General features: G+C 32.1%; 1 protein-coding gene across 1 annotated transcript in view; it reads right to left on the minus strand.

Annotated features, from left to right (window-relative positions):
- The window catches only part of LOC143083993 (uncharacterized), a 32,882-nt gene that overhangs the window by 16,574 nt on the left and 2,986 nt on the right, over nucleotides 1–13,322 (minus strand). The window contains exons 2-8 of the mRNA XM_076260404.1: nucleotides 10,727–10,833; nucleotides 7,767–8,220; nucleotides 6,361–7,133; nucleotides 5,854–5,884; nucleotides 5,003–5,274; nucleotides 3,240–3,267; nucleotides 1,155–1,481 (exon numbers count right to left, since the gene is read on the minus strand). Coding sequence (XP_076116519.1) covers nucleotides 1,155–1,481; nucleotides 3,240–3,267; nucleotides 5,003–5,274; nucleotides 5,854–5,884; nucleotides 6,361–7,133; nucleotides 7,767–8,220; nucleotides 10,727–10,833 — 1,992 coding nt within the window. The remainder of the gene's footprint in view (nucleotides 1–1,154; nucleotides 1,482–3,239; nucleotides 3,268–5,002; nucleotides 5,275–5,853; nucleotides 5,885–6,360; nucleotides 7,134–7,766; nucleotides 8,221–10,726; nucleotides 10,834–13,322) is intronic.

The following is a 13,322-nucleotide window of genomic DNA, read 5'->3' on the forward strand; positions in this document are numbered from 1 at the left end:
TGCTCTAAGTGTATTAGTATTACCTGTAACCATTTATACTGCTCTAAGTGTATTAATAGTACCTGTAACAATTTCTACTACTTTAAGTGTATTAGTATTACATGTAACCATTTCTACTGCTCTAAGTGTATTAGTATTACCTGTAACCATTTATACTGCTATAAGTGTATTAATGTTACCTGTAACCATTTATACTGCTCTAAGTGTATTAGTATTACCTGTAACCATTTCTACTGCTGTTAGTGTATTAGTATTACCTGTAACAATTTCTACTACTTTAAGTGTATTAGTATTACCTGTAACCATTTCTACTGCTCTAAGTGTATTAGTATTACCTGTAACCATTTATACTGCTCTAAGTGTATTAATGTTACCTGTAACCATTTATACTGCTATAAGTGTATTAGTATTACCTGTAACAATTTCTACTGCTCTAAGTGTATTAGTATTACCTGTAACCATTTATACTGCTATAAGTGTATTAATGTTACCTGTAACCATTTATACTGCTCTAAGTGTATTAGTATTACCTGTAACCATTTCTACTGCTGTTAGTGTATTAGTATTACCTGTAACAATTTCTACTACTTTAAGTGTATTAGTATTACCTGTAACCATTTATACTGCTCTAAGTGTATTAGTATTACCTGCAACCATTTATACTGCTCTAAGTGTATTAATGTTACCTGTAACCATTTATACTGCTATAAGTGTATTAGTATTACCTGTAACAATTTCTACTGCTCTAAGTGTATTAGTATTACCTGGAACCATTTCTACTGCTGTTAGTGTATTAGTATTACCTGTAACCATTTATACTGCTATAAGTGTATTAGTATTACCTGTAACCATTTATACTGCTCTAAGTGTATTAGTATTACCTGTAACCATTTATACTGCTCTAAGTGTATTAGTATTACCTGTAACAATTTCTACTGCTTTAAGTGTATTAGTATTACCTGTAACCATTTCTACTGCTATAAGTGTATAAGTATTACCTGCAACCATTTCTACTGCTATAAGTGTATTAGTATTACCTGTAACCATTTCTACTGCTATAAGTGTATAAGTATTACCTGTAACCATTTCTACTGCTATAAGTGTATTAGTATTACCTGTAACCATTTCTACTGCTATAAGTGTATTAGTATTACCTATAAATGTTTCTTCTGCTTTAAGTGTATTGGGATCAACATCTTTTACAACTTCCTTTAAACACCTTGGTCCTCTCCCACTATTTACCAAAACTTGCTCAAGTACCCGTATTGTAGGTTTCACTGTTCTGTCTCTCCTCCATTTAAACAACACTTCCTTATTCTGTGCTGTCAAATCACCATCATATTTCTCTTTAATGCTTTCTATCTCTTCTACAGAGAGTCCAAGTTCTATTCCTAGTTGAAAAACTATCTTGCCAACAAGCGGTGCTAATCTATCTAAAATTTCATCTGATGGAATACAGTCTAGAATATCGTCAGGAATACCTTTATAGAAGAAGACATAAAATATATCTATCAAAATTAATTAAATACACAAAGTTCAGTGTTACTTTGAATGCTTTTTAAAACAATGGAATATTGTTCATCCTCGAAAGATAAATGTGTATGAAAACTGAAGGGTTTAACCTTGCTTTTATTTTCCAGCTGGTACTAACAATCAAATATGATATAGTATTATGCATTTGGATGCTCTCCGAAAAAAAAGACCATAGCTGAAACTGAAAGCAGACCTTGTTATTCCCCCATCATCATTATTCACGAATTAAGGTTAATTTCAGGTGAATTTTGGCCGATCTAAAATATAAATCTTAATAGAATGCATTATGTTTAATGTCACTAGATTGTCGCACATTCAGCAACTGTTGTCATAATTCTGACAAAAAGTGTATACTAAATACAAACAACAGTATACAGAACACAAAATAGAAAAATAAGTTGTACGATTCATAAAATTCACCATTGCTAATTTTATACATCTGTTTTGAAAATGAAAGCTCTCAAGTTAGGAAACTTGGCAATACATATTTTTGCTCCTGTTATAATTTTTTTTCAATCTGCTAGCATAATGCATTTTTAGACAAAACTCATCATTCTAACCGTATGTCTTATTTCAAAGTCATATCAGCCATGTTTGTTGACAAGACAACATGTATGTTGCATACTCTAAAGAAATTGTGTCTCAAAGATTTTATTCTATTGGTTCAATAGTTTCTGACGTGGTAAAAATATTAACACAATTAGATTACGGACATAGAAGACATTAGTCAATAAACTGTTGAAACGGAGAAACTGAATGTTTTGCATAGTTTACATGTTTAGATGTTATAGATCCTTGACATGCAGCAATTTTTAAGGATTTTCTAGATTAAACATAAATTTCACCACACTAAGATTGACAAGTTATGATAACACATTTAGTTTATCGCAGTTTATTTCCACAGGTTAAGCATCTAAAAATACATGTAAACATTTTAGCAAAAAGTTTATGTTCTGTTTGGTGTCGACTGGAAATGTAGATTCTGAAGTTGAGATTTAAAATGACAGTCTGGCAAATGATTCAAACTGCTAACAATTGCTAACATCGCCCATATAAAAAATACGGATATGAAAGAAGGACCATAAAAAAGACAGCTAAATATTGCACTTAGTGCCCCTCTCAATAAATGTAACAGTAGCACACCGCCGCTCCAAAGCCACAACTCGATTAAGAGAAAGCAGATAAGGACCACAAACCAAATTCGAGGGAAAAACACCAACTAAAAGAGGAAAACAACGAAACAACAGAAACATTATAACAAATAACAAATTAAAGTAATTGAAATAAATCGAGGGAAACAGTCAGGACTTCTGATTTTTACAAAAAAATACTCATGGAAGAAAATATCATCTTATATTTTGAAGAATGTTCTTATCACTTTATAATTGAATATAATTAAATAAGCTAAACGATTTCAAAAGTAGATTACGTGCTTATTATTCGAAGGTTTGTGCTTACTGTTTTTTTTTTATCAAACAAGACACATATATTCAAATGATAAAGACGATAACATTATGATTGCTGGTCAGTCCTATGAAATGTGAAGATTCCAAGTTGCATTGTTATGTAAAAAGGAAAGATGAGTATTTGATAATTGTTCTACCTTTAATCAGATAGTCTACCAAGCTAAACATAACATGTATACTACAGAACAGTCCTTTTTAAGTATACCATGTAAAGACTTTTAGATATCAAAGTATACTCACTAGATTGTACTTGTTTTCTATGACGTACCTGGAAATATATAAATATTAAACATCACTTTATTACAGGGTGATGAATTACATCATACATGGATGTATGTTATATGAAAACAAGTTCCTACATGTATTACAGAAGTAAATGGTCTAGACCAGATGTAAAATACATGTTCAAGGGCATGAGCTACACAACGTTTAACAAGTTCCTACAGTTATTACAGAAGTAAATGGTCCAGACCAGATGTAACATACATGTTCAAGGGCATGAGCTACACTTCGTTTAAAAAGTTCCTACAGTTATAACAGAAGTAAATGGTCCAGACCAGATGTAAAATACATGTTCAAGTGCATGAGCTACACTACGTTTAAGACATATTCAATACTTATTAAATCCGTATTGATGTGACCATTCAATTGTTCAATTGACCCTTTATATAGGAATGAGTTATACATGTACTAGCCGTTTTCAGCGAACAAAAAGAAAAAAAAGAAATTGTAAACATTGAAGATCAAACAAGAGTGAACCATTCGGTAGATGGATTTGATCCACAAAAGATCATTCTTAAACAGGTACATTGTACCAACAAACAATCTATAGCATATTTTTTAAAGCTTGATATGAAATAAGAAGACCACATGGTCATTATCTATTAATACATATGTCAGTATGTTTAAATAGCTGAGTGTTAGAAAGTCACCTCAAGGATTAATTAGATACACGAAAAATGATCACATATTATCAATAAATGGAGGAAGGAAATGGAAAATGTGTCAAAGACACAACATTCCAATCAAAGAGCAGATAACAGCTTAAGGCTACCAATTAGTCTTCAACTCAGCGAGAAAATCCCTCACTCCAAGATGGGCCTCAGCTGTCCCCTATATACAAATGACTGTACTAGTTTAGTAATTGACATACTAAACTCCAAAACATATATATATATATAAATAAACTAAAATTTAAAAAAATCTAGAAGACTAACAAAGACCAGAGGCTACTGGCTTGGGACAGGCACACAAATGTGGCGGGGTTAAACATGTTTTTTGAGATATCAATCCTCCCCTTATACCTCTAGCCAATGTAGAATAAACTAACACACATTAATACAAACAGAAAAACTCAGTTCAAAAGAAATCCGCGTCCGATGTAAAATAGGTAACACAAGGAACTAAGCAAAATGACAATGATATATAAATTAGCAAAGGACTACTAGCAGTTACTGACATGCCAGCTCCAGACCTCAATTAAACTTATTGAAAAGTAATGTTTTCATCATATGAAAATCGTTCCATTGCTAACTGTGTATTTCAAAATTTATTTAAAATTAGTAAATGTAAATCAGATATGAGAATCTGAGTCAAATTGGGGAACATAAATTTGTCAGCTAACATCCCTTAAAAACTGAACCATCTCATCCTTTTTAAGCATAATACAACATACAGAAAAATATAAAAACAACACATTATATAAATTTCAGTCGTCCGAATGGATTTTTTTGATTTACTTTCATCTGGAATGCTCAAAGCAAAATATTGGAAAATCAAAGATTGAAAAGAACTGAACAATGTAACAGGTACATGTATATGACCAAATAGAATCGAAAAAAATAGCCAAATCCATCTGTCTTGCCTGCGTTACTTATCTTGATCCCATTTATGTTGACCATGTTGTCAGTATGTAATATGTAAACCTTTAAAAAACACTGTATGCCAAATTTGATATAAAAAGATAAATACAATAGCGCCTGTCCATTGTAGTCTTTACTTACCACACATAATTTATGTGGTGTTATTTCCATTTCTCTCAATCCGTTGTCCAATTCTGTGAATCGTATTTCATCATTCTCTTTTAAATGCATTAGTGTCAAAAACTTAACAAGCTGTGTATTTCCTGGGTAATTGTATTCCATATCATCCCATACCATCTCTTCCATTCCAAGATGAAGAGCCAAATCGTGAAGCATGCGTGTCTCACAATTAACAGACAGACGAAGCAACTCTGAGTCACTTGGAATCTGGGATAATGCATCTTCACTCAAACCTAAGATTAAATCAAGAATACATATGCTTTGTCAAGAAAGTACGTTAATATACTGATATAAGATGAAATAACTATTTAACATTGGAAGTTATTTGGTACGCAATATAAGAAACATATGCAGTAATCTAATCATAATTACTTTGAACTTATGTTCACAAAATACACATACAAGTTTTATCTCGATATATCATCTGTTGACATCTATCATAGACAATTTACTAATAAGACATATAGGATATATTGTAGTAATTTACAGCAATTAATCTAAACTAAACTTGCAAAAAAGAGGGACGTAAGATACTAGAGGGACAGTCAAACTCATAGATTGAAAATAAACTGACCAATGATGGCTAAAATAAAAAGACAAACAGACAAATAATAGTACAGAAGATACAACATACACGAACCCCATCAAATCATATACTTAAAATTTAAGTTTTTAATAAATTGTTTTTTTGGTAATTGTTAAATCAGATGGTAAAATTAATTATTTTTCACGAATGTCCCAATCTGAAATATGTGAAATACCATTATGTTGATAACACTATACTGTCTAAGCGTTAAAAATAATACATTTACCTGGACAACTAGCATCACATTGTTTTTGTTCCTGTAAAATAGAAAATAACTCTACAATTATGGTGTTTGCATAATTCCATAGAAGCAACCTACTTGCTTATCGGTCCACAACAAATATTTCATTTTGTAAAATGTGTGAAATTAATGACAAAGCCCACAAAAGATAAAAAAAAAGACAATATTGACAATTGCTATTAATTACTACAAACAAATTCACATAACAACTTTAAGAGCTTGGTATGTGGTATATATTTTGCTCATTGTTGAAGGCCTTACGGCGACCTATAGGCGTAATTTGGTTTATGTAGGTGAGTTGTAGCATTGACAATCACATATCATTTCTTATTTCCTATATAAGGTTGAAAGATTGAATGTCTATCATATCATGCAAAAAAAGTACCTATCTTATGCAATTAGGGAACTTGGTGACATATGTGCAAACTTAAAACACGTATAAATCACTTCTATATTTCTCGAAATGATGTATCTATAAAAGTATTTACATACCCCTTTCTTGTTCCAAATACTCCAGTTATTTTTAATGTTTTCTCCGTGTTCACAAAGACATTCCTCAGTCTCGGAGGCCATCTTGTTTTCTGAAGTGAAACAGTTTAATTTCGAGCAGGAATACTCGGTGTGAAAAGGTAACTTGCTGCTGGCTTTACAATGGATGGAGGACTGATAAAATTCGGAGATTCTTTCTAAAGTAACAAACAAACATTCTCTGATACTAGTGGCTATATCTGAAATTATCAAACCCTTGGAGCGCTTGTGGACTAGGTGCAATAAGATCTTATTTACTTCTACACAGACAACAATATCATGCTCTTTATCAAATGATAACCCAACAAACCCAGAAAACATAAGTTTCCTTCCACCGTATTGCTTCAATGTCCACATACTGAGACATGCGCATATAAGACGGTTTGGTAAAGCTGGAGGTATAATGGTTCCGTTAAAAACAAAAGCCAAACTAACAGTCCTCTCTGGTGTACATTCTTGTAACAAGAAATCTGTATCATTCCTTTGGGTAAGCATACAGGGTACAAAGAAGTGTTCTACTGGTAGCCGACTTCCTGTTTTTGTATCATATCTACGTTGTTCAGAAACGATATCAAGGTGTATCAGCATATTAAATATGTACTCTTTAAATGGTAAAATCTGACGAAAATCTTCTTGTTCCCAAATGTGGTAGAGGTCTAACTTTTGTATCATTCCATTTTTTGACATCTCTTTGAAGGTTTTTCTTGTTTTATCTTCTTTTGGCCAGAATTCAACATCTATGAAAATGAAAAAAAAATCAATCTTACGCCTTGAAATCAAGTCACAAATTAACTTATATTAAAAGGTACTACTTATCTATAAAAGTTATATTGCTCACCTAGATCAGGACCGGAAAACAAACTCATCTTAATAATTCAATAAATTGTCCTAATTTACATGATTTAGCAGTAATTAAACTTTCTTTATTAAAGGCATTCGATGATCAAAAAAGAATATTTTCTTATTTGGAAGAAAGTTACCCCATTAAATATACTTTATATTTAGAAACATGTAGTTCTAAGTTATACCTACACCTTTATAACTATGAAATATCAATTTCAGTTTTGACTAAAAAAAAATTTGCAATCATGTTTTTACAAAACTTAAGTTAAAACATCCATCCTCTCCAAAGTTTTACAACATAATAAAATTATTAGCTATAATTTAGCAAGTAGTGACGCTTTGAATACCTAAAGAAAAGATTAATTTTGACTAATTGTATAATAAAAAGTTCTTACAAAGTTTAAAAGATTAGTGAAAGGCACCAGTTAACAGTCCCCAGTGCTCTAAATGCCTGGTTAACAATATTTTGGTTTGTTGTTTTTTTACCAGCAATTTAATTATTACTCAATATAAAAATATTTACACACCAGTAATAAAAGATCTCATAACTTCCACCATAAGAAGGGGACTTATGATAACGTTATCTCTCAACTGTGGGGTGTCAAAATAGACAATTTTCCCTAGAGAATGTTGATAATGTAGAAAATCGGTTAGCTGCTCAGGAGACAGGACAGACACCTCGCTAATGGCATTTAATTCTTTAACTTCAACCAAAGACAGAATTTGTTTCCCTTCTGCCACCAGTTCAGCGATCTCGAGCTCCAGTGGAACACATGCATTCGGCATTCTTTCACCCCAACATGGGTGGTCAAATGTAAGTTCTGTTATTGTTTTCTTCAGAACTTCTATTTCTGGGTCAGCTTGATCTTTGGCATTGACAAATATTAAAGGCCTAAGGACCAGATGATGTTGTCCCTCGTGGTCTTTAAACAACTTCTCAATTCCATTGTTAAGCTCATCACGTCGTGTCTCAACATTCTCCTGTTAAAACATAAAAATGTCCCGGATAAATAAACCTGAGGCTGTAAAGAGCATGTATCGGGAACATACAAAAACAAGAATGTGTTAATAGTACTAGGATGCCCCACTCGCACTATAATTTTCCATGTTCAGTGGACCGTGAAATTGGGGTCAAAACTTTAATTTGGAATTAAAATTAGAAAGATCATATCATAGGGAACATGTGTACTAAGTTTCAAGTAGTTGTGACTTTAACTTCATCAAAAACTACCTTGACCAAAAACTTTAACCTGAACTTCGCACTTTCATTTTCTATGTTCAGTTGACCATGAAATTGGGGTCAAAAATATAATTTGGCATTAAAATTAGAAAGATCATATCATGGGGAACATGTGTACTAAGTTTCAAGTGGATTGGACTTCAACTTCACCAAAAACTACCTTGACCAAAAACTTTAACCTGAAGTCGGACGAACGAACGAACGAACGGACGAACGGACGAACGAACGGAGGCACAGACCAGAAAACATAATGCCCCTCTACTATCGTAGGTGGGGCATAAAAAATGTAATGTATGTGCATCTTCAATGATGGTACATTCCAATTAGAAAATAACTAGATTTATCTTAAATTTCAAAGTAGAAACATCTATACTCTAACAGGTCAATTATTACACCTTTTAAAAACAAATAAGTAACATTTTAATAGATTGGCAATACATTTTAAACAGATCAAGAAGGTATTAATAGTTTAGTATATAGTACTTCAGGATTTGCGTGAAAATACGGAAAATGTTTTATTGAATTTGCAGTTAAACAAAAATGAACTTCTTTTAAAATAAAGTATGTATCGTAATCATGCATTTCTTCTCCAGGTGTGTTGTATATCATGTTTTATTTCATCATCTGTTTAACAGTGGTATTATGGTTTGGCCTGACACATGATCATCTGTTTAACAATGGTATTATGGTTTGGCCTGACACATGATCATCTGTTTAACAATGGTATTATGGTTTGGCCTGACACATGATCATCTGTTTAACAATGGTATTATGGTTTGGCCTGACACATGATCATCTGTTTAACAATGGTATTATGGTTTGGCCTGACACATGATCATCTGTTTAACAATGGTATTATGGTTTGGCCTGACACATGATCATCTGTTTAACAATGGTATTATGGTTTGGCCTGACACATGACCATCTGTTTAACAATGGTATTATGGTTTGGACTGACACATGATCATCTGTTTAACAATGGTATTATGGTTTGGCCTGACACATGATCATCTGTTTAACAATGGTATTATGGTTTGGCCTGACACATGATCATCTGTTTAACAATGGTATTATGGTTTGGCCTGACACATGACCATCTGTTTGACAATGGTATTATGGTTTGGACTGACACATGATCATCTGTTTAACAATGGTATTTTGGTTTGGCCTGACACATGATCATCTGTTTAACAATGGTATTATGGTTTGGCCTGACACATGATCATCTGTTTAACAAGGGTATAATGGTTTGGCCTGACACATGATCATCTGTTTAACAGTGGTATTATGGTTTGGCCTGACACATGACCATCTGTTTAACAATGGTATTATGGTTTCGCCTGACACATGATCATTTGTTTAACAATGGTATTATGGTTTCGCCTGACACATGATCATCTGTTTAACAATGGTATTATGGTTTGGCCTGACACATGATCATCTGTTTAACAATGGTATAATGGTTTGGCCTGACACATGATCATCTGTTTAACAATGGTATTATGGTTTGGCCTGACACATGATCATCTGTTTAACAATTGTATTATGGTTTGGCCTGACACATGATCATCTGTTTAACAATGGTATTATGGTTTGGCCTGACACATGATCATCTGTTTAACAATGGTATTATGGTTTGGCCTGACACATCATCATCCGTTTAACAATGGTATTATGGTTTGGCCTGACACATGATCATCTGTTTAACAATGGTATAATGGTTTGGCCTGACACATGACCGAGAAAATATTAATTGTTGAGAAGTGCATCTGGTGCAGTACTACTATTCTTAATAATAAAGCTTCACATTGACAACATGATTGTTGAAATAAAAATAAGTTTAGTTAAACTTTAGCATGTAAACTGATAAATTGTATTTTACGTAAAAAAACATGACTAAGAGTGGCAGAGCCAACTTATCTCCATGGAAATGAGATCACTATCCAATGGAATATTGATACAATTTCATACCAAATATTGTTTCCTTATCTATAAGTGGTACTTCATATCTTCTACTTTATTTATAGGCCCCGTAATCTGATTTTAAGTGAATTACCCACAATTCAAAAATGATCTTGCTTTTTTAAAAGTGAAGAGCTTTACACGACGTTTTGTCAAGAGCTAAGACATATGGGCATATTATCATAATGTAAGCATAAGAGCTCTTATGAAGCAGTATTTACACATTATTCAAGTGTTTTAAATGACAATAAATTACTACCATATAGCTTACACTAGATCACTCACCAATGGTACTTTGTCCTTGTGAGTGGCAACAAACAAGATCTTTGGAATGCCTGCATATACAACCTTACAATAGGTCAGGATGGAATTAACCCAATATTGCAAGAATACTACAAAATAAAATCAAAATCTGTCATAAAAGAAGTATAAAAAAGTATATATAATTTGCATTTTTCATAGTTGTGATACTACACTTTTAAAAGTTTTTCATTGTCTTTTGTCTTGTTAACCCATTATTAAAAAAAACGGCTGAATACTTAGTCAACCTCATTTATTTAAACAGCTGGTAATAGTCTTCCTTTAAGTTGGATTCTCTGTCAAAAGGTGACAACTATTTCAGTGTATATGTATATTCTATATTGTTGTATTTGTTCTTCAGACTGTTTTATTAACACATAGTTTATGGAAGGCATATTAAAAAAAGGAAACAATGCTTAAGACCTGCATACAATTAAAACGTATACAAACTAATATTTCACACCACCAAAATAATGGCCAGTTCAAGTTGCGGTCCTGTTTAAGATTTTATGGGACAGGCCTTGAATTTTGTGTTTGTTCTAATCGCTATATTGCTTTTTTGATTATTATTTATGGCCGAGAACACAGTTATTCCGTAGTGCATTTCTTTTAATCAAAAAAATTAAAAATTAAAAAAATCACACCTGTTCTATCCAAAAAGATTTGTATGGTATATATAGTGTACCACTTTTGGGACGAATTATGTCAAAATTATAGAAATATCCATCAGCTCTAACTAACACTGTGGACAATTAAAGGTTAAGAGGGTCTATAATTCAGTGTGACAGCTTTATATATACTAATTATTGGCTTTTTTTTTAAAATTTGGACCAAATCCCTATTTTACCAAATCAAATACTTGCTGGGCACAGTCTGATACGACCGCAGAGGCGGAACCGTGAACAGTTGGGGCAAATTTGGACACACTATTCAAGCTCGATGCCATCCGAATTTGGATTGTGATCAATGTTTTAAAAGAATATAGGTTTCTGACACAAAATAAATGTAAAAGATCTTAAAAATCTATTCTTAAAACTTTTCAAAAAATTTGGAATTTGAAAATTAAAAAAAAAAAAATTAAATATGAACCATTTCAAGAGTGCAAACGCTGAAATGTCTCACCTTCTTTACTAATCATTGATATTATGTTGATAGTCCTAAATATAAAGCTTTATTACAACTGTCACACAAACTTTACATTAACCAAGAAAACTAAACATTGACCAATGAACCATGAAAATGAGGTCAAGGTCTGATGAACCATGCCAGGCAGGCATGTACAGCTAACAATTCTTCCATACAACAAATATAGTCGACCTATTGCTTATACATTGTTTAAGTTTTAGTAAAACAGACCGAAACACAAAAAACAAATCAAAACTTACCTTGGACCACTAAACCATGAAAATGAGGTCACGGTCAGATGACATCTGCCGCCAGCTAGACATGTACACCTTACAATCATTCCATACACCAAATATAGTAGACCTATTGCATACAGTATAAGAAAAACAGACCAAAACACAACCAGGTGCTTCACAGGGCGCAGCTTTATACGACCGCAGAGGTCGATCCCTGAACAGTTGGGGCAGGTATGGACAAAACATTTAAGCGTGATACAACTCTGAATTTGGATTGTGATCAAATTTTTGACATTATATGGTTTTGTTAAACAAAACAAATGTCAAGCCACTCCATCATCATCATCATCATCTCAATTCAAATTTTAAATGGACTTTGCAACCATAAACACTCATTTAAATACATCAGAAAGTTATAAAAATAGAAAATGACATGATAGTCACGTCTGGCAAATTTCCAACATACATTATCTAAAAACATTTTAGAAAAGATAAGGAAAAAAAGCTTCATCAGCAACATTTTATATTTGGCAAATTTCCAATGAAGTTATTTACATAAAGTTATTGCAAATAAAAATAGAAAATGACATCATAGTCATGTCTGGCAAATTTCCAACATATCTTATCTAAAAATATTTTAGATAAGATAAGGAAAAAAAAACTTCATCAGCAACATTTTATATTGGCAAATTTCCAATGAAGTTATTTACATAAAGTTATTGGCAAATAAAAATAGAAAACGACATCATAGTCATGTCTGGCAAATGTCCAACATACATTATCTAAAAACATTTTAGATAAGATAAGGAAAAAAAGCTTCATCAGCAACATTTTATATAGGCAAATTTCCAATGAAGTTATTTACATAAAGTTATTGGCAAATAAAAAAAGAAAATGACATCATAGTCATGTCTGGCAAATTTCCAACATATATTATCAACTACTATTCTATACAAAGAAAGATAACTCCAATTGAAAATTAATTGCTATTGCACAATATTGTGCAATTAGATATTTCTTGCTATTGTGCAATACTGTGCAATTGAAAATTTCTTGCTATTGCACAAAACTTGATATGGAATACTGATTTGGACCAACTTGAAAACTGGACCCATAATCAAAAATCAAAGTACATGTTTAGATAAAGCATATCAAATAAGCCCAAGAATTTAATTTTTGTTAAAATCAAACTTAGTTTAATTTTGGACCCTTTGGACCTT

Source organism: Mytilus galloprovincialis, chromosome 7 (assembly GCF_965363235.1).
Source record: "Mytilus galloprovincialis chromosome 7, xbMytGall1.hap1.1, whole genome shotgun sequence".
Classification (NCBI taxonomy): Eukaryota; Metazoa; Mollusca; class Bivalvia; order Mytilida; family Mytilidae; genus Mytilus; species Mytilus galloprovincialis.